This window comes from Hermetia illucens, chromosome 6, assembly GCF_905115235.1.
Source record: "Hermetia illucens chromosome 6, iHerIll2.2.curated.20191125, whole genome shotgun sequence".
Lineage (NCBI taxonomy): Eukaryota > Metazoa > Arthropoda > Insecta > Diptera > Stratiomyidae > Hermetia > Hermetia illucens.
In genome coordinates this window covers 103,176,938-103,197,549 of record NC_051854.1, presented here as the reverse complement: position 1 = coordinate 103,197,549, position 20,612 = coordinate 103,176,938, and the positions used below count along the sequence as shown (strand labels likewise).

The following is a 20,612-nucleotide window of genomic DNA, read 5'->3' as shown; positions in this document are numbered from 1 at the left end:
CTCGAAGACTTAAATATTTAGTTATTGATTGATTACTGAGTATTTTTCCAATTTCAAATCCAATATAAATTTTTGTCAAGCGAAGAAAGTTAAGTAATTTCAAGAGCAAAACAAAATTTTGGAAGGACAAATTGGCCTAACAGGTAATACACATATGTATATACATATATATATACATATATTTCTAACATGAAATATTGTCATCTTTCCAATTAGCGGAAGGGATTTTGATATTTTCGCAGCCGGTAATGTGTACAGTTAGGCCAAATCTTATTGTGAGTTTTGTTATTATTGTAATACTAATATTAATTCTTAGAGAACGAAACAAACGTGCACAAGAATTTGTGCAATGAGTATGGAGATTTTCTTCACAACTCACTGAAATTGTAAAAGTGGAAAAAATGTGATTGAGATGTATTCATGTAAAACTGGAATATAAGCGCGCGAGTTATCAAATAAAAGAAGTTATTAGTTCGGGGGTCCGAAAGAGGCCAATTACTTCAAGGATCCGTTCTAGGCTCCGAAATACTCGTTACAATATTTCCTCAAATATAGTTCATAAGAGTATATAAGTATATTTTGTAAATTTTAAGAAAATTGAATATTTATAGGTTCATCCTAGATACGTTATACTTAGGTTTTAATATGATGCAGCATACTGGAAAGATTGGTTAAAATTCCACCATTATTTACGCAGTTAGAGAAGGCCAAAGTTACCTCTTTCGCATCAAATTACTACTCTCTAAGAGATAGCCGAGCTTCCGGTTTCCGACTTGTTATATGCATATATAAAGAGAAGGATTCATTTTGAAGTGCCGTTATTCGTAATAACATTGCTGGAGTTATAGATTGAATAAGTTTTGGTAAGCAAAAATGAAATGAAATCTTGTGATAGCTTGAAGGCATACCAAATATTTAAATTAATAACAAAAAGTAAAGAGAAATGAATTTAACTGCTGATTAAATGGACAATGAGTGGTTTTTCAACCTTAATATAGCTGGGTTCATAAAGCGATGAACACTCCTATTTGTAATTTGTATTACATGTTAAAGAGATTCAGATTCGTAAGGATCTGAATATCTAACCTACTTTTTTGATAGTAATACAAAAATATAAAAACAAAAAATATTTGTTGTGGACCAAGTTATCGTCATATTTCTTGGATCCCGTTCCAAAAGGGGTACTTTGTGCCGACAGTTGGGCCCGGCGTAAGCTAAAACGCAGCTTACTGCGGTTGCGCGACGTCATTCATCGCGACTTTTTGTGAACCAAAGAATTAAATACAATAGCGAAAGTTAGCACGTCAGCTGCGAAGGTTTGTGTTCATGCCGCAGTTTTCACTACTGACTATGACCTGGGCTGACTGATAGTTAACAAGTATTGACACTTACTATTCACTATGAAATTTCACGGATAAAGCGCGAGTTTACCGTTTGAAAAAGATATAACTTTTATGATAATAGATAAGGAAATCAGGCACTAGCTTTTTATGCTTCCAATAATAAGTATAAGTTTCATCTGAATTCTTCTTCTTTTTGAATTACAGCGTGTCATAGACTTTGAAATCATAGTTTCGAGAAACACTTACATAAAATTTTAACTCGAATTATGTATACTAATACTGATTATTTAATTATAATACTTATACCGGATCATCTATTCCTGGCCCATGTAATAGTTCTTCTGTCAATCGGGTAATGACTCGCTGTTGTCTACCTACACATGCTTAGAATCCGTTTTTTGTTTTCAGCAAACCGATGAGCAAAATATATTAAGTGTCTTCATAAAAATTAATAATCCATGTGCATCTTCATTAAATATATAGGAAACATACATAGCAATTTCAACGATAGTGCTACTGCTTCCGGATACACATTACTTTATTAGCCTTCATTATTGCAACTCAATTTGTTTATCCAGTACGTCAATTTTAAACAGTTTCAAAATAAATGTTTAGTTTTTATTTTAAATTCTTAGTATTATAGTAAAGAAACTGAAAAGCTTGGAAGCGTAACAGGAATCGTTTAACTCAGATCATGGTGAATTCCTCCATGAAAACTCAAAAAATGTTGGAAAAATGCATTGAAACTTTGGCCTTGGAAGCGTATCTGGAAAATTAGATGCACTACCATTTTAAGTTTAAATTGATCTATTATTAATTACTTTATTTATATTAAGTCATTGCCTGACCAGAATCGGTTGAGTTTCTCGGGAAACAGGGAATGCATTCATAATACATTTCCATATGTATGTACAAGCCTTTTGTCGTATTTGCATCATGTTGTATTATAAATACTTATCACAAATATACAAGTACTAAAAATCGTAAATTTCTGGCGACAATCTTTTAGCAGTAAATTCGCAATTGACAATCGATATACATACATACATTGAGTACGATTCCGAGTATATCTGGCTGTGAATATTTGGTTGGATGTTGTGACAAATCAGCATATGGGCATGCATATATCCATGCAGAAACAGTAATCATACGAATAAAATACGTACCTATAGCATAGGGAAATGTGGTCACATTCTTCTGAACAAGGTAACAATTTTTACGTTGACAGTTTAATCAGAAAACAAGGTTTGTAAGTCTATACTAAAATTTTTGCAATATAAAATTGTCAGATAATTCGACCAAATGCAGAGCGCATGGAAAATAAAGAAAGAATTTCAGACGGCTGATCTTCAGATCAGGCCACCCAAAGGAAAATCTGTCATTTTAAAGACGACAAAAGTATGATATTCGGGCGTGTGATTTACAGAAAAATGTTACTTGTAATTAGAGTATATTTTCAGGTTTAACTTTCTATTATAATTAGTACATCGACCAACCTACAATCATGAAATAAAACTTTCCTATAAAGATTAACTCGCTACTCAAATATAGTATGCTTTGATATTTTTATTTAATCCAGATATTATCTCAATTTTAAATTCATACTTGAATACTCTTAATGAGCGGCTGGTGTTGCTTTTAGGGAAAATGCAGGTTCGGTAAAAAGTTTCAGTATATTCGTTAGATTGAAATAGGGATAGTATATAATGTCCAGTGAGAATCTGTAAACAGTTCCACTATGAAATTTGGTGAGGGGATTGCAACTATGAACCCCGGCGCATGCAATGAATAACATCATTTTATGCTGAGTTTAATGTGTAGCATCCTCATATTTCGCCCGAATACAGCTAGGTGGAGTCTCAAATGAAAGATTTTGTGAAAAGATTAATACTTATAGACCAGATCTTATTGCTTATGTTAGTTATAAAGAAGCGGAGTGAGGTGGATTAAAAGTGCAGATTTGAAGACATGATCGATTCTCAGAAGCTACTGCAAAATCTGAAAAAAACTAAGATGATTCTTCTAAATGGCATCTAGGTCTCAAAACATCTATCATTCTTACATCTGGTCAAAAGAATTTAATAATAGAATATTGCTATATTTTGAAATCTTCTGGAACCCCTTATTAAGTTAATCTTACAAGTACGCTATTGAAAAGTTTTGTGGAAATTCGTGGAAATTTGCTGCACCCTAAGATATCATAGAATGCTAGTATTACATTACAGTGAATAGTCTGACATAGTGTGTATGCACTACACTATAAACTACGTACAAGTGAAATAGTCGGGCACCTACATATTCTTTGGAAAATTTTATTTTTCTACTGAAAAAGTGCTTCATACATTCTATAGCCTCTCACAACTGATAGGGGATGATATTTGGTTTGGTGTCTCGCGTGATAATTAGCATTACAGTATAGGATTTTCCTTTTGGGTATTTGGAATCATAGAAGAAATAGCCATCAGTTTGAACCCCTTACGTTTGTCGACCGCCTCTACGTTTCCGTAGTCAGCCAGGACTTATGATCTCCTTTTGCTGCGTGGCAAATCACTTCACCCACACTGGAGATAAAGACAATTTTCCTGGCGGCACAGTGGCCATCGATATTTTCGGGCAGGGTTTATAGAAATTGCCGAAATCGAGCGCAAAAAGAAAGTTTTCCTGCTGCTTGATAACACGGAAATAACCCATATTGAATTTGGGGCGACCCTCAGCTTCCTTGCGACCAGACGCAGTAGCGATACGTAAACGAAAGTAAGCGGCCATCAGATGGTGGCGCCTTCCGAGGCCGATATCAGCACCCCTTTCCTTAGGGACACTCAGGAGACAACTTCAAAATCTACTGCTAATCGCAATATAGCCAATTTGACAAGATGTTCGTTCCCATGCAATTTGAAACCTAACTAAACTTGCGGCAAATTCAAGTGAAATCTTGTCGCATTTCTGGTGACTAAATTATTCGCGAACAAAATAAATAACATTAGCGAAAAAGCGAAAAACCTTCAATTATCTGAAATTGTGTCAAATGTTGCGTTCGATATTGCGCCGTGGATGAAGTGGTGGTGATCGTTGTAAAAATCTGCAAATTTTTCCCTGTTTTCGTTATGGTCCTCAAAAGCATGCCTCCTCATCACAAGCATGATCTGGGTGTTTTCGGAGTCAACCCCGGCATTATCATTACAATTTCACCTTTCGGAAGTCTCTCCGGAACTGCACAAAGTTGCTCAAACTTCCCTTCTATATTGGAAATCTCCGTTGTTTCATAACACTGCTTATGTGTTATGCTCTTTAATCTGGACTGGAATCTCGCAGTCAAGATTCTGTCAGAAAGGTATTTCAAGGTGATGAAAACGCTCCCAGCAATAGTTCAGATTCGCGTACAATGTCACCAGGCTTTCCAGATTAAGGAGAGACGTACTCTCCAGAGAGCCACCTACTCATTTTGCCTAGTTCCAGCATATATTGCCGGAATTGGAGAAAGTTAGCATTTCGGGGGCTCTGAACACTTTTATTGATTGGTCTGCGTATATTCCAGAAACAAAAAAAAACCGTTTTAGATAGTCAAAGGTCGTAAACCTTGAGGTCAGTCTCTATCCGAGGCGTAGGTGAGGTTTCGGTAGCGAAACAGTTTCGAACTTTATACTTTGCTAGACTACATGAATGAATCATATATCAACTTTGAGTTAATTTGTAAAAGCCTAGAGTGATCTACTGAAAAGAGAAGCGAAGGAATGAAATCAATTGACGACAATAAAAGTTATAATATTAGGACACCCAGCGTTCCTATTTCATTATTAAGATTAATAAGGGGAAACTTCGAGGTTTCCCATAGCTAACATTAATCCGTGCATACAGTCAGAATACAGAGTTCTGTCGCAGAATTTGAATATATAGATAAGAAAAAACTGATTTGGAAGGAGAAACCTCATTTTACAGCAATTATTCTTGTAATTACTTTATAACATTACCGAGAACTAACACATTTCAAACTTAATCAGTAGTAAAGTCAACAATTTGCCTTTGTATTGACAAGCCTTCCAGAGTTTATCTGTTATCGTCAATTCAACTATTATAGAAGACAGTTCCAATATCTTGTTACCTTCACTGACTTCAGTGGTGCAGCTGATTGTCACCACTTAATTAATCAGTGAGGAGTACGAGCAGATAATTGAGTGCATGCTCAGTTCAAAAAATGATATCCGCTCCTATGGCCCCTTGATAACATCCCGTAAACGGACCGGAAGACGATTTCTAAACAGCATCACAAGAAAATTTCGAGACGACTACGAGACAGACTCTTCGCAATGATTGTGCTGGTAACGAGTTTCGACTAATGACCATTGATGGATGCAAAACTTCACTCCTCAAATGGCTAATGAAGATTAATTGCAGTTTTGTTATACAGTAGTGGAATATAATCTCAAGAATTGCTAGCACAGCAATTTTATGCTCCCTGGATTGTTCCCAAGTGCATCCCAACAAAGAAATTCAATAAGGGGACGATAGTAGCAGCGTACTGATGTGAGGCCACCAAGCTTGCTCGGATATCTTAGCTGCAGATCCAACCAAGCCAATGGTGCATGTCGTAGTGCCTTAATTACTTAATAAGTCAATCGCGCAGGTCAACGACGCGAATTAGGTAATTAGCGTATCATGTCATCATATGTTTGGTGACTATTTACGGTCTTCGTACTCATTTGCTAGATCAATCTTCACGATAATGTTGAACGCACGGCAGCTATTGGAATGGTCTACAAATAATTACCATCCTTGAATCACGATTCAGAATTCTATATCTCCATAGAAATTAACTATTGTCGTCACAACCTTCACATATTTCGATAAATTAGCAACTTTTTCAACACAAGTCTAAGTTTGATCCACCTGAATATCGTGGGCGAGTCTTTAATCAATAGAATATCGCCAAGACCGAGCCCTCCAAAGTTCAAGTTGGAGAAAATCGAATTATGCGTTGATTTAGTCCTCGTTTACTGATTCGAATGGACAGAATCGTGAAGCAACATCATGTCACTATCATTCATTGCTATGCATGTGTGTATACTCAGGGCTTCGATGCTAACTTCCAGAAATGATCTCTGATTTCTCCTCGGATCTTTGCCATGTGATAGTGCTAGTTAATCCCAGCAGTGTCACAGAAGGGAAGGCAAGTTAGAGAATTGCTTTTGTTTTAATTAGCTTTGTTAGTTTCTCATATTCAGTTCTACTCTTCGTTGTTCGTTGTTAACATTCATTAGGTGATACAAAGATTCACTAACTGGCCTGTACTGTGTGAACTATAAGCCACATCTTGAACAGGATGTGACCGTTTTAGGTTAAACACTTCTCAAGTACGATTCAGCAAATTATTTGGTTAAGGCAAATATTTGGTTTTGTTTCAAACATGATATAACATATGATATTTGGAGTTTGGTGGATCGGGGGCTTTTCGTTGTATAAGTTATTCAATTGATAAATTTATCAATAAATATTAAGAAATCACAATTATTGACAAAACGTTAAACATTTCGGTAATACACCAAATTTTGTAGCAGCATTTGAGAAGATTGTTTCCCAAAGCGATACATCCTTTGGAGAGAAATATATATGATTGGTATTTATCTCTTGGTGGGGTATACCACGTCAACCACACCTAAACACCATTGTTTGCGGTTACCTGAAATACAGTTCAGCCTCCTCCACGACTTCCCAAGACGCTCGCACTCCTCCTCTACTGTTCTGCGCCAAATGCCCTTCCGGCGATCCACTCGTCGGCCATCTCGGAAGAGTGGATTACACTGCATGGCGTGACCCGGAATGTAATTGTCGCCCCTTCTTAATGTGTGACCTATCCATTGCCACTTCCGTCTTCTGATCACAGTGCGTACGAGTGCCAGGCCTGTGCGTCGATGATCCGCCGCAGACAGATATTGAAGAAATTTTGAAGCGTTTGTGTAATAGTGGAGTTCACTTTCTATGCGCTACTCCCATCTAACAATACAGAAAGCACACTAGTATAGAACAATCTCAACTTGATCCTATTATTGAGTTAACTGCATTTCCAGATTTTAAACAGGGCAGCGAAAGCGGATCTAGCGTTGTTAATACGTCGGGCAACATCAAGTTCGGTACCACCGTCGGCAGAAACCACGCTTCCTAGATATACAAATTGATTGACGCTTTCGATGCTCTGCCCAGGGGAGATTGCGATTACCCGTCAGACTGAGAATCTTGGTTTTGTTGGTGTTTATTTTCAGTCTTACTCTACTTGCCTATCTTTCCAAGTCCAAAGCCATTTTGCTAAGTTCAATGATCCGTTGATAGAGTAAACAGATGTCATCAGCGTTGTCGAGGTGTTTGAGGAAAGATGTCATTGAATTCCTCCGCGTTCTCTGGACAAGCATGAAGAACGTCACCGATAAGAAGAAGAAATAATATGGGTGAGAGGATGCAATCTTTACGAACTATGCTTCCGACCTCAAGACCTTCGAGATTTTACCTCGGTACAACACGTGATATTTTGCGACATCATATGTCGCTCTGATAATAGCTATTAGTTTCTCCAGAATGCCCCTCCTGCGTAGAGCACTCCAGATACACTCCCTGTTCATACTATCGAAAGATTTTTCGAAATCAATGAGGAGCAGGTGCAGCAAAGATCTGAATTCTGGCCACTGTTTCAAAGCGATCCGTAGGATATTGTTGCCGACAATGTAGAAGAATCTTTGCCGATCAAGCTTTCTAGATGTTCTTTGATGGGTTCCAGGATTATTTTAGCCATTATCTTTGCGATGCCATGGAACATGCAGATACCCCTTCAACTTTCACCCTCAAAACGGGTCCCCTTCTTTGCGATCTTCACGATCATCCCTTTCTTGCACTCTCTGGGAAAGTTTTCGGACTCCCAAGATTTTCTTACGAGTGGAAGAAACAGATCTGCAGTAACTGCAGGTACAGCGATAAATAACTCTTCGGTGGTGTGAAGCCCAGCGGCTTTTCTCCGATAGAGGGCATTGATGGTAGGAATGATTTCTCTTCTGTTTGGAGGAATAGTCCGTATTCGAATGTTACGGTGATTAGCCATTTCATTCACAAGAGGAGGAACATCACCGGATTTGATACGGTTAAAAATTCTGGTAAATTGTTCTTTCCACATCTTCAGTTGCTCTCTTGTCACAGCTTGTACCACGGTGAACTTTTCCAGATTTCGCTTCGCCAGTTCCAGAGTTCGCGCTCGCCATCCCTCGCAGCGTAGTCAGCCAGATCTTATGACGCCTTTTGGGGACGACCTGTGCAGCACCCGAAAAAGAGCATTTTTGATGGCAGCCCAATGCTCATTGATATTCTCAGACGGGTTTCTCAGTTTATCTGCCATCTGACAAGCAAGCTCTACCGCTGTCGAGCGACAGCTGGTTCGGGTCACACAATCGGTCCATGTTGGACTTAGGGGATTTCAACTCCTCAAACCTACAATAAGTAGCGGACGTATTACGCAAGCAAACGTAGGCGCAGATAACTCCTAAATCTACTACTGCCATCTGATTGCTAGTAGGGCGTCGACCAGTTGAAACCTAACTGGCTTTATGCTTGAACAATGTACCACCAATGACGAGGATTTTATTCATTTGAAGAATTTTATTTAAACATATACCAATAATTTATTTTACTTTTAAATATCAAAAGGCTTTGATTTTCCGCTGACTTTTTACATTAGAACATTATCAATGGATTTAGTATTTATTGGGACTAAATGATGGATATTGTGAGGTTTAGGACAAATTGTATCATTATTAACAAATTTATTGTTGGTCAGAGTTTTCTGTTTCGTGTAAATTTACTCCGATCCAAGGCATAGAATGTCAATGTCACATTAAAGTGTAACGAACTAAATGCGTGTACATTACTAGCTATGTACAAATGGCACTGTCGTTCTTCTAAATATCCGACCTTTCGGTTTTCGAATTCTACTCTACTCTTCATGGGCAGAAATATGGCTTCGTTTCGATAGAACTTCGGTGGCTTTTGGGCAACTTCGACAAGTATTTTCCGAAATTTCGATAAAATGGGGGTGAATATGTACAAACTTAAAGTGAGACAACTCATTTTCCAAAATCTAGGCCCCACAATTTATTAATAGTATATTATCAGAATTTTCCTACTAGTGAATATATATTACTCGATCCAGCGAATAACGGACTTAGAAAAGTAGACAGGAAGCCGAAAGCAGATCGCTTAAGACTTTTGAAATAGATACCGCGCTGGAGACAAATTCATTTGTAGATGGATGGCTGATTTGCTTTATCATGTCATTTTAGGGGGGGGGGGTTTGTTATCAAAACATTCAAAATACTAACTTCTCCATAAATTAGTTAATAGTTGGTGGATTAATAATAGAGTCTTTTCCGTATGTTGAGCTTAGCTGAAAGGAATTTAAGGTGAAGGAAAATCCGTGAAAGGTCGGATTTGGTGGATATGTCGCGCAAGAATTTCGCGTTTGCGCGTTTCTATGCAAATAGAAGTTCAACGCCATACATGGATGTTTGTTTCAAAGTTAGTATCTTATTGGTACCCATAACCAGTCACTACATTTCAGAATCAAAGTGACTCGAACCTGTACTATTCGCTCCGAACCATAAGGCGACTAGATCATCATTGGGCGATGTATGGTAATGGTTCCCATATAAATAAGGACTTGGATAATCTAGCAAAATCCGTCGAGATGGAGATTCGGCTAAAGTATATAGGACGAAAAAACACATACATAATGTAGACAAGGAACCGGAATCAAATTAAGAGTAGTGAACTTACCTTGAACCTGAGCAGCGTATTCAGCGGCCTTTTGAAGATTGACACGAGGTCGGGGTTTAGCAACAGTTGAGGTACTAGCTACTGTGGTTGCTGTATTACTGGAAGATTCTAGCAATAATTGTTGAACTTGCAGAATATCGACATATTCATCAAGCCCTCCGCTTGGAGTTGAAGAAGTGCCTGGACGATTTGCAGAATGGCTTGGTGCAATGGATGCTGACGATGTCGCTATTGATGGTGCTGGTGGTGGAGCGGGCGGCGGTAAATGTTGTTGGCGATGTACTGATGTCTGGTGAAAATCAGATGAACCCGAAGGTCCTGGGTAAATAGGATATTGAAGAGCAGCAGTCGTAGAACTAGTGAGACCAACATGAAGGGACGTATTTGTTGAGGAAGTTGAACTCGTTGTTGATATATGTTGGGATTGCTGAAGGTGATGTGGCTGCTGGGATGGATGATGATCACTTTCACGACGCATTGCTAACAACATTGTTTACTGGCCGTATTTTTTGAGAAACCCTTGCAAAACTGAATGCATAAATAATGATTGAGACTTTTAGGTTGATTGTCGATAGTTTGTGCTGATAACTCTCCATTTGTATTTAAATCTTTTATGCCAAGCAATATATTCGGCTGCAATCAGTTGCACTTAAGATTTAACTTATTATAATTCTCTCGTTCAAGGGACAGAGTACTTCGTTGCAGTATTATATATATAATGCATAGTCAAGGGATGGACTAATGTTTCGTGATTTTATTTAGCCACTTTCGTTATGATCTGAAAGCAGACAATAGTCATCAGTTACTCGATAAATATTTTTGATGATGATTAGATCATTTCGGACCTTTAGCCGAGAGTATATTTATATTTAAATTTTATCAAAGTTAGAGCTAAAAGGAATTCGCTTTTCTGACCAACAAAACAACTAAATGCAAAACTTTAAGACATAATAAACGTCTTGGAAAGAAATAGTAATTTCATTTTAGGCTAAACTAAAAGGTTTTTTTTTCAAATTCACTTGTTCAATAGGCCTAAAAATTCGTTTCCAGTTCAACTGTTTCCCTATTCGGCGCACATAGTATACGGGAATGACAGTTTTTTGGGGACTAGTGACAGATAATTGTTTTAGAAGATGGATTAGATATCCATGAAACTAAAAACATGTTTAGCAGAGTATTGAAAACAGTTATGTGAAGTAGCGCCTGACCCATTTTGACGGAAGGCTTAGCTGTAAAGGCCAAACTAATTCTAAAACTTTCCATTGTACAGTGTGCAGTCTATTATATGATAGATCTTAATCAAAGATCCTTCGAAGACTAGATCAAACGTTGTGATATGCAAATAACATTCACTTTTATGACAACTGACAGCATTTTATTCTCGGCACGAAAACTTAATGCAGTTCCGTAATTATAATGATCTGGTTAAAGTCTGCATTCTGTAATAGTATCATTGCGTACACCTAAAAAACTGACGGTCTTGACTTAATAACGAGAAAATAAATCGCAAAGATAACACAGACAGCCATTACTATCGGTGATTATAATTTAGAACAGAATTCGATAACAAAGCAAATAAGAAGTTTGAACTCAAATGTTATTCTGTGCGTCCTGCGAAATTCTAATTGCAATTCTTAAGGGGTTAAGCCACTGTAGCGCGCTAATAAATAAACATATTTTGGGTTTTTTATAGGGACAATAAATCGAAATTCTGGCAGAGATCCTTAATTGCATTTGTGCTATATATAAGAATTTTTGCGATCTGTAAAATTTTGCAAAAAATGACGGAAATGTTAGATATTGCCTTCTGTTTGTAGTTAAGTCTAAAATTGATAGACCAGTAGCTTACTCCAAACTACAATTTTATTTTATTATGTATATATATTTCGGGAGCAACTTACTCCCTTCATCAGTACAAAGCTACTATGACGGGTTTATTAAACAAAAATCTAAACCTTTTCGACAAAAATCGCCCGAAAATATATTATAAATAATTTATAAAATAAAAATAAATTATATATTGTATCGCTAAAACTATATAATTCCATGCACCATGTAATAATAATAAATTTCAAGTCAATCAGTGAAAATTTGTTCGAGTTATGAGTTCAGCTAACTCGCATATGTAGTTTCGAGAAAACGCGTTTCAAATTTTCGGTATCTTCACATGGGACTGAGAAGGGCTGCTCCAAAATTGAAAGTGGAAGTATTTAGAGGTTTTCCCCACCTCGATCCTTAGGGTATGTCATTCTTAACGTATTAGGGCTTTGTTTAGCAGAAAACATCTGATCTTGAATGGTACCTTCTTATATGTACGTCAATTTCGACAATTGCCTGTGGATTTAATTTTTGGTCAAAATGTAATGATTAAGTTAAGATATTTAAGCTTCGATTTTAGCACGAATGGGGTGTTAATAGACTAGTTTTCAAGTTACTATTCGAACGGGGGAATGGATTGGAAGTACAATTCCTGACTTCTATTTACGCTGGTGATCTTTGTGCAACGAAATTCGCCAAATACATTAAGCATTCAGGGCAAGAAAGGTTTTATTAAACGAAAGAACCTAACCGAAAAGATAGGTAGTTTCTGTGAAGCACACCTATAAATCTGCCGACGGGGATTCTTTTAATTGAACTAACTTATGCTTCATTTCTCACATTTTTAGCTAATATAATTTAAGAAAATACTCACGGACTATTTTGTTTCGACGTAAATATAGACTCAGAGGATTGTAAAAAACTACAAGGATGTAACGGTCGTTCACTTACAATACACTAATAACTTCACTAAAATGAACAGGGGAAAATGGTTCAAAAATTTTCAACTACACAAAATATCACAAGGATTTTTTTCAAAAGATCATTTTGTTAGTTTTTCACATCCGTAAATTTTCCGACAAGTTAGCACGCAGAATTCAGTCGGAAATCGTTTCGAAATTGACTCATTTTCGGAATAATCGTAGCGGCGCGATCGTTTGAATTGGCTATGGGAAGTAAAAAAAAAATTTCACTTATTGGCACGGTAACTTGTTTGGAACCTCAAAGTGTTCGCGGTCGTTATATGATTTCTGTTTCGGAAAACTCGATAAAGTTTTTACTACTATTCGAGAACTATTCTTCATTCGTAAATGATCGTATTCGCAACATGTTGATTGTAATATTTCATAAGAGGACGGAAGTGGTGGAATCGAGTTGGAACTAAGTCAAAATAAACACCGCGACGTTTTTCGGCAAACTGAATGGAAAGGCAACAAAAAACCGCGCTCCGAGATTAACGGCAACGACGACGTCCTCAACGACGCCGGCTATCAGAAAAACTCGGAAAAATTTTCTATAGGGAAATGTCTATCTAGACGTGTTGGTGAGAGCTGAAAAGCATGTCGAAGTCGCTGTGTGTATATTAGCCACTTGTTAGCAAAGCACACAACGTTCCCCGTGTGTGGGTGAGGGAAGCACTTTTCCGACGTATTGTCAGTTGTGTCGGGAGCTTTTCCCATTCAGAATTTCACTCGCGCCCACCGATAGTCGCGGGAAAATCACTCAAAGCGGATGCGCGCGAAATCAACTCTCACTTGGTATTCATTCATTGGCAATGAGCGGTTTCCCGGCCAAGAACTACAACCGAACGATTCGAATTCAAATTCAAATGCCAAAGGACGCGAAGGGTCGCGTGTGGGTGGTGTTTATAAACTTTTCTTGATGGACTTGTGATTATTAGGGGTTGAATTGAAATGAAAATGCTATCGAATCGAATGTAGGGAAACAGCTTTAGCCGGCAAGTAAAAAGATCAGACTCGTGGCTCGTGTGTATTTGGAAAACGCACGCGGGACTTTTCGTGGGCCTCGCGAGCTCTCCAGAGTGCGGTCTAAGGATGCGTGGGAAGCTCTTGGGTTGTGTACAGAAACGTCGTAGTTGTGTCGTTTTTCCTTTCTTGGGCGAGCGAGCGATATCGGCCCACGTGTAACATCCAAATCAGACAGACCTCGCGCAATAGAGCGTTTTACACGTTGGCGGCTTAATACAGTCGCTTACACTTTTCGAAAAGAATTTTATCACGAGTAAAGGCCAAAGTTACTTTGAATTTATTTTCAATAACAATTAACAGATATTTGAATAATAAGCGTTTCTTTCAAATTTAATTAACTTCGCCTTTATTGCACCGAATTTAACGGGTGCAGCACGCTGACTTGCTTGGGCTGGCGGCCGTTGAGGCTGTATGAGTTCTGAGGGCGAAGTGCGGTTTGTATGTGATGTATATTAATCTATGCAAACTTTTTATCGACAAAAATGTGAAATGCTAACTATAAGCCAAAGCATTGGCATAGTTATTTATGAAATATAAGCAGGATTCGAATATTCTGAAAACTAAAAAATATCCTTCTCGCTTGTTAAGTATAGAACTGAAACAGTAATAGAACGAATAATTTTCGTTATTGCTGTCATTAAGTATACAAGAAATACTACTGGGCAAAGCAGGAATTATGGAAAAACAGCTGACTGAATGGTAGAGGTTGACAGATGTGTGATTTCTGTTTGTAGTTCCGATCCAAAAAAAAATCAAAGAATATAAAAAGTGATCATTTATTTCCCCACGCGTTATCGTTCACACGGCCGCAAACATACTTGGCCCCAACTGCAAGAAAGTCAAATCGCACTGGCCAAACGAGAAGAATAAAGATAGGAGACCACAACAACCATTGAAAATTTCTCCTGTCTAGGGCCGAAAATCGCAAGCGATAACAGCTATGACTCTTATTGTACAAGACAATGATCTTGCCAGTCCTTATGTACTCCTCGGGTCCTTTGCAAAAAAAATGGCGAACTCTTGGCCACGTTCGAGAGAATTTTTGGCCCCCTACATGAGGGTGGACGATTCCGTAGCCTATATAACGGCAAAATCTATGAACGATACCATGACCGTCTTGTTGTGTATAAAACCCGGCTTAACAGGTTGCGGTGGGCGGGTCACCTAATCCGCATGGATGAGGATGATCCAGTCCGGAAAGTCTATAAGGGCAATATCTATGGTAGAAAATATGACAAGGCAGACCCTGCCTGAGATGGAGCGATGGCGTAGATCAGGACGCCACACAGCTTTTAGAGATATGGAATTGGTGGACTTCGGTGCAAATCCAGGGTGTCTGGAGTTCCTTATTAAGGCAGGCCTAGACCGGATACCGGTTGTTGCGCCGTTAATGATGATGATTTATTTCACCGGCCCGTTTTCAGAATCTACTCAACTGGAAAATCTAAAAAACATCATGGAGCTGCTCCTATTCGATATCTAGAACTCAGCACCGATGTCTGCTCAAATGAAGTTAATAATAGTGTATTGAAACATTTTTCGGGAATTGACTAGAGGATATAATATAGAGCTTGGCATTAAAAATTCCGATAAAAATTCTATTATTATTCACTGCAGCCCAAGGCGGTGAATATCAGTGCCATTCTAAATGCAGGTGTATTACTAGCGGCACACAATCGGAGCAGCTGTTGACTTAACTATTTTTATGTAAGAAATACATATTCTTACTTGAAGCGATTCGGTTTTTTTATCGCTAATGGATGAAATCAACGTATGTGTAACATTTAGTCACGATATAACCTTCATTTTTATTGTTTTCCTTTAAGTTTTTTTAAATTTAAAGATAGTTGAAACAGAGAAATGTCAACATCAATCAGCGTGGCCGAAGATGTTTGCCCACTAAGGACCGCTTCAGTTTTTTCCTCCGCCAGCGTCAGATTGAAAATCTCTAGCCAACACTAAATATTTAGCACTTTGACCCATACTGTTGACCTAATGGGCCTCTTTGGCTCTCAATTGCCGGAAGCAATCTATAATAAATAGATTACCCGCTTTAATATGTTCCCCACAGTGCCCATATAAACATATGGATCTGTAGAAGGATGGTCCACCTGGAGATTTACCAGACTTAAGCAGTACTAACTTCTGTCGCTTCCATGCTGCGGGAAATATCCCTTCGGATATGCGCACTTCGAACAGTTCAGCGAATATGTCCAGTCTAAATTTCACAGCGAGCTTAAGGGCCTTATGCGGTACTCCGTCTAGGCCCGGGGCTTCATTGTCGCCTATTCTCCCGAAGATGTCCAGCAGCTCGTCTGTGGTGACTGATGAAATTACCGTTACATTCATAGGTGGCTAGAAACTGTCAGCACCCTTTTTTTGCTGGGGGAATAACCCCTGGATGATTTTCAACAAGAGGGAAGGTGATCTGTGGAGATGAACTGTCTCGAATCGTCCCATCACGATTCTACGGGAGTGTGCCCGTAGGCTAAACCTATCTTCGAACAAAGTTCTTAAAGCATTCCATCTTGCTTCGCTTGATGGCGAGCTTCTTTATAGGGATGCCCTCGAAACTCGATTTGCTCCTTCTGTATGTAGTATTTTTGCTGTCAGTCTAAACTGCACCCTGCAGACGCACAAGCATATAGATTCCAGCCTATCTGTTTGCACAAGTTTTTACAGTCAAAATTAATTAAAAAATCCAACGCACTTGTCCCTGCTACAAACTGAGAATTGTACAGTTGAACCTTCGACACACACAACAATGAGTTTAACCTTTCAGTTTAAAAAATGTAGAAATTTCTTGGTCTCAGTTTAACTGCATCGTTGAGTTCAGCTAAGACCAAAATACCGACATTCCCAGGTGACCGACATTCGAGGTGAGGTTGTACATTTGGACTGTTTAGTTCAAACTGTCAGTTAAAATTGAACGTTCCAACCACAGTACATCTAATAAGTAGTACCAGCACTCAATGGACCGAACTTGGGAATGTATTGGGGAAGCTAATCCGTACTATTCGCGCGGTGGGCGGGTCACCTAATCCGCATAGATGAGGATGATCCATTCCGGAAAGTCTATAAGGTCTATATCTATGGTAGAAAAAGAAGACGAGATAAACCCTGCCTGAGATGGAGCGATGGTGTAGGTCAGGAGACCAGACAGCTTTTAGGGATATCGAATTGGGGGACGTCGGTGCTAAACCGGAGTGTCTGAAGTTCCTTATTAAGGCAGGCCTAGACCGGACCCCAGCTGTTGCGCCGTTAATGATGATAATGATAAATGGACCAAAGCCCTTTGACCTTTAAATTAAAATTTGTTTCCGTTAGTTGAAAACTAAAATGCGAAACAGAAATTTATTGGGGACTGCTTATAATGCATAATTATATATATCTATTCTCAGTCGGAAAGTTATCTTCCGAGATGTAAAGATGGGCGGGATTTTTTTGATAATGAAACAAAGTATCGAAAATGCTAGACGATTTGAGCTTTTAAGTTCTAAGGCAATAAATATACCTCCACGTGGGTGTGTAAATGATGGTTGCTGATTCTTATTGTCTACGTACAATAGTCGTCGTTATAGCAATCGAGCATTTTATCCATTTAGTGAACACAGTAGCGAAATATACGCGAATCACCTGGCCAACAGCTGACTACATACATAGGAGGCAGCGGTGGGAAGCTTGCTCCATTCATAAGAATGGTTCGAAGAGAGATGAGTCTCTCTTCTTTGCAAGGGAACGCATAAACTTAACTCTCGTTCGTGTTATCGCCAGTGAGCGTAACTTGTTGATTTTCATTCTTGAAATTTTCAATATGGGTTGGGTGGTACCATGATAAAGCTTCTCTTAGACAAACAGAATTAGTAGTTCTAGGTCTCATTTTTCAGGTCTTTGATGTTGCTGCCGTAGAAAGGTATGGATTTCATATCGTAAAATGATATGATAATATGAATGATTTTATCGTTTTAAACTTAAGGAGTAATCTAACATTTAGCTATTCACGGTATTTGAAGTGTCAGGAAGGGAAGTGGCTTCAGTGAAAGCTTATCATTGACAAAACATGGAAACTTGAAGGATAATTTGAACATACCAATGTGTGAAGAAAAGAATACCTTCCTTCATATGGAGAAATGTGTATGCATATCCTGTAAAATCGACTATGAAAAGAATATATTAAGAAACCGACATGTCATAAATAGTCTTTCACTTTTTTGAGTTATTATTGAATATCCGCATTCATAAGTAAAAATATACAAGTCTATACATGTTAACTGTATTTTAAAAGCAAATTAAAAAAAAAAAAAATACGTTCAGAGAAAATTTAATTTCACAAGACTTAAAATTTATTCGTAAGAATATTTATTCTGGAGAAAACAAATATTTTATCCAGAAAGGGCGTATTTTAACAAATGGTTGCTATGAAAATTAGATATTTACAACACAAACGAAGATTCTATTTTTAATGGTTATCATTTTTCAAAAATTAGTCCTACCTACATACGTACATTCGCCGAATCTTCTCTTACGAAATGGCTAGTTCAACAAAAGGCGGAACGTTTCGACTTCGCTCGAGTTTGTCCTCGCTATTAGTGAAATAACCAATAATAAGTTTTATTGAGCCACAGGTTCAATATTTCAGTTGAAATTTGAGATTTTCTTGTGAGAGTGGTAAACATCCCACTGTTTATTTGTCTGGAGGAAGGCGTGTTTTCCGATTTTCCACTTAAAAATTATGAGGTTTATTCCGAGTTGTTGAATATTTGTCGCGTTGTTAGAAATCATGATTATTATTCTGTTAAGGGAAGTTGCACTGCACTGATAGAATCGCTTATTTTATTTATATGAGGCGATAGAACATCTTTAATTTGATAGTTTCTAACAGGAGTTAATTACCTTACATATAGTGGTCATTCGGAGTACGCGCGATTTTTCACTTTTTTAATTCTTCTCATATACATATGTGTCTAATCTATTGTAACATTTGAGCGAAAAATACTAGGTTTTTATGAGGAAAACATAATGACTGGTAATTAATCGTTTTTTTCTTATTTCTGACCTCTATCTACAAACAAGAAAAAACTGAAGAAAATTCCCGGTTTTGGCCCCGATTTTTTATTGAAATTACACAAATACTGTAGTACATGAACCTTGGATCTGCACACTGGTGTAATTTCATTAAACATTTTTAGCCAATAACGAACATTTTTTCCGATTTTCTTCTTTGGGTTGAACCACTGAATAGCAAATATCCTTCAAATTCAACCAAAGGGTTGTCCCCCCTTCCTTACTATGCCATTTTCGCCTTCTGATCAACACGACCACGGCTAACCGGAGGTTTCAAGTAACATTCCAAATCACTTTTAATATGCCACTGCCATATAACAATGAAAAAAATTTTATATTGGCATTGAGATAACTGCATTTCTAGATTTTAGACAAAGCAGCAATGACGGATTTAGCGATATCAAGGCGTCGGGCAACATCCAGCTCGGCACCACGGTCGATAGAAATCATGCTTATAGACGGCCTCGACGGTCTTCCGATTAATGCAGATAGGAAGAGTGAGACGACCGTTAAAACTGATAGACTTGTTGACTGCTTGCCTATCATTCCAGAGCCATTTGGTCAGGCCCATAGCTCGGCGGGAAAGAAAACAGATGTCATGGCGTAGTGAAGGTGTCTGAAGAAAGATATCATGGTCCATTGAAATCCTTCCCGTCCTCCAGACAAGGCACAGTGAAGAACATCACCAATAAAAAGAAATAATATCGATGGCAAAGTGCAATCCTGGTGCGTGACATTTTGCATGATCATATGATGCTTAGATAATAAATAGAATTGATGGAGCAGAGATATGAACTCCTCCCACTGTTCCGCAATGATCCGTAAGGTGTTGATGTCATGAATGCCATCATGATATCTGCCAATTAAACTTTCGAGATGCTCCTTGATGCATTCTAGAATCTAGTCATTATTTCTGCGACCTTGTCGCAATAACCGCAGTCAACAGAGGTTCTGGAGATAAGCATGGGTAATTGAAGCATGGAGCAAACAATCCACTCAATCCATCCGCGTAAGAATTATAAGTCGCCAGGAGGCAATGGAATCACAACCGAACTGGTTAAATATGGATGCGACCAACTATACAAAGCGGTTCATCAATGATGGTCATTAGGCATTGATTCGCTGGCCTAATGACTGGCAATGAGGCATTATCTATCCCTACATAAAAGAGAGAGTATCACGCAATGCAGTAATTATAAAGGTATCACGTTGCTGAATACCATCTATAAGATATTCTTCGCTATCCCGCTTGGTCGGATAGCCCCATACGATCAAATTTCTTTTGCGGCAAACGATGGTAAAACTGTTCGAATATGGCCGACGGTTGCACCATCTTTTCATCAACTTAAAAGGCCACTTATGATACGGGGTAAAACTGTTCAAAGCCAATGAGAGGATTCAGTATCCCAACGAAATTGATAAGACTGACTAGGCTGACCCTGACCAATGTCCGAGCCCAAATAGAAACAGCAGGATCACTCTTGAGACCATTCGACATCAACAACGGTCTAAAACAAAAGGATACCCTATCATACATCCTTTCCAACCTGGCTCTGGAAAAAGTGATCCACGATGTTGAGGTAAATGTAAGAGG

General features: G+C 38.2%; 2 protein-coding genes across 4 annotated transcripts in view; one reads left to right on the top strand and one right to left on the bottom strand.

Moving 5' to 3' along the window:
- Positions 1 to 13,840, bottom strand: part of LOC119659017 (mucin-5AC) — a 62,603-nt gene extending 48,763 nt beyond the window's left edge. For 2 of the 3 annotated variants that reach the window (XM_038066908.1, XM_038066910.1), the window contains exons 1-3: positions 12,841 to 13,840; positions 10,149 to 10,926; positions 9,952 to 10,071 (exon numbers count right to left, since the gene is read on the bottom strand). In XM_038066908.1, the coding sequence (XP_037922836.1) occupies positions 9,952 to 10,071; positions 10,149 to 10,638 (610 nt within the window). In that variant the 5' untranslated portion in view covers positions 10,639 to 10,926; positions 12,841 to 13,840. The remainder of the gene's footprint in view (positions 1 to 9,951; positions 10,072 to 10,148; positions 10,927 to 12,840) is intronic. The other variant, XM_038066909.1, reaches the window with a different exon arrangement.
- Positions 1 to 20,612, top strand: part of LOC119659018 — a 172,087-nt gene that overhangs the window by 36,191 nt on the left and 115,284 nt on the right. The gene's annotated exons all lie outside the window — the stretch shown is intronic.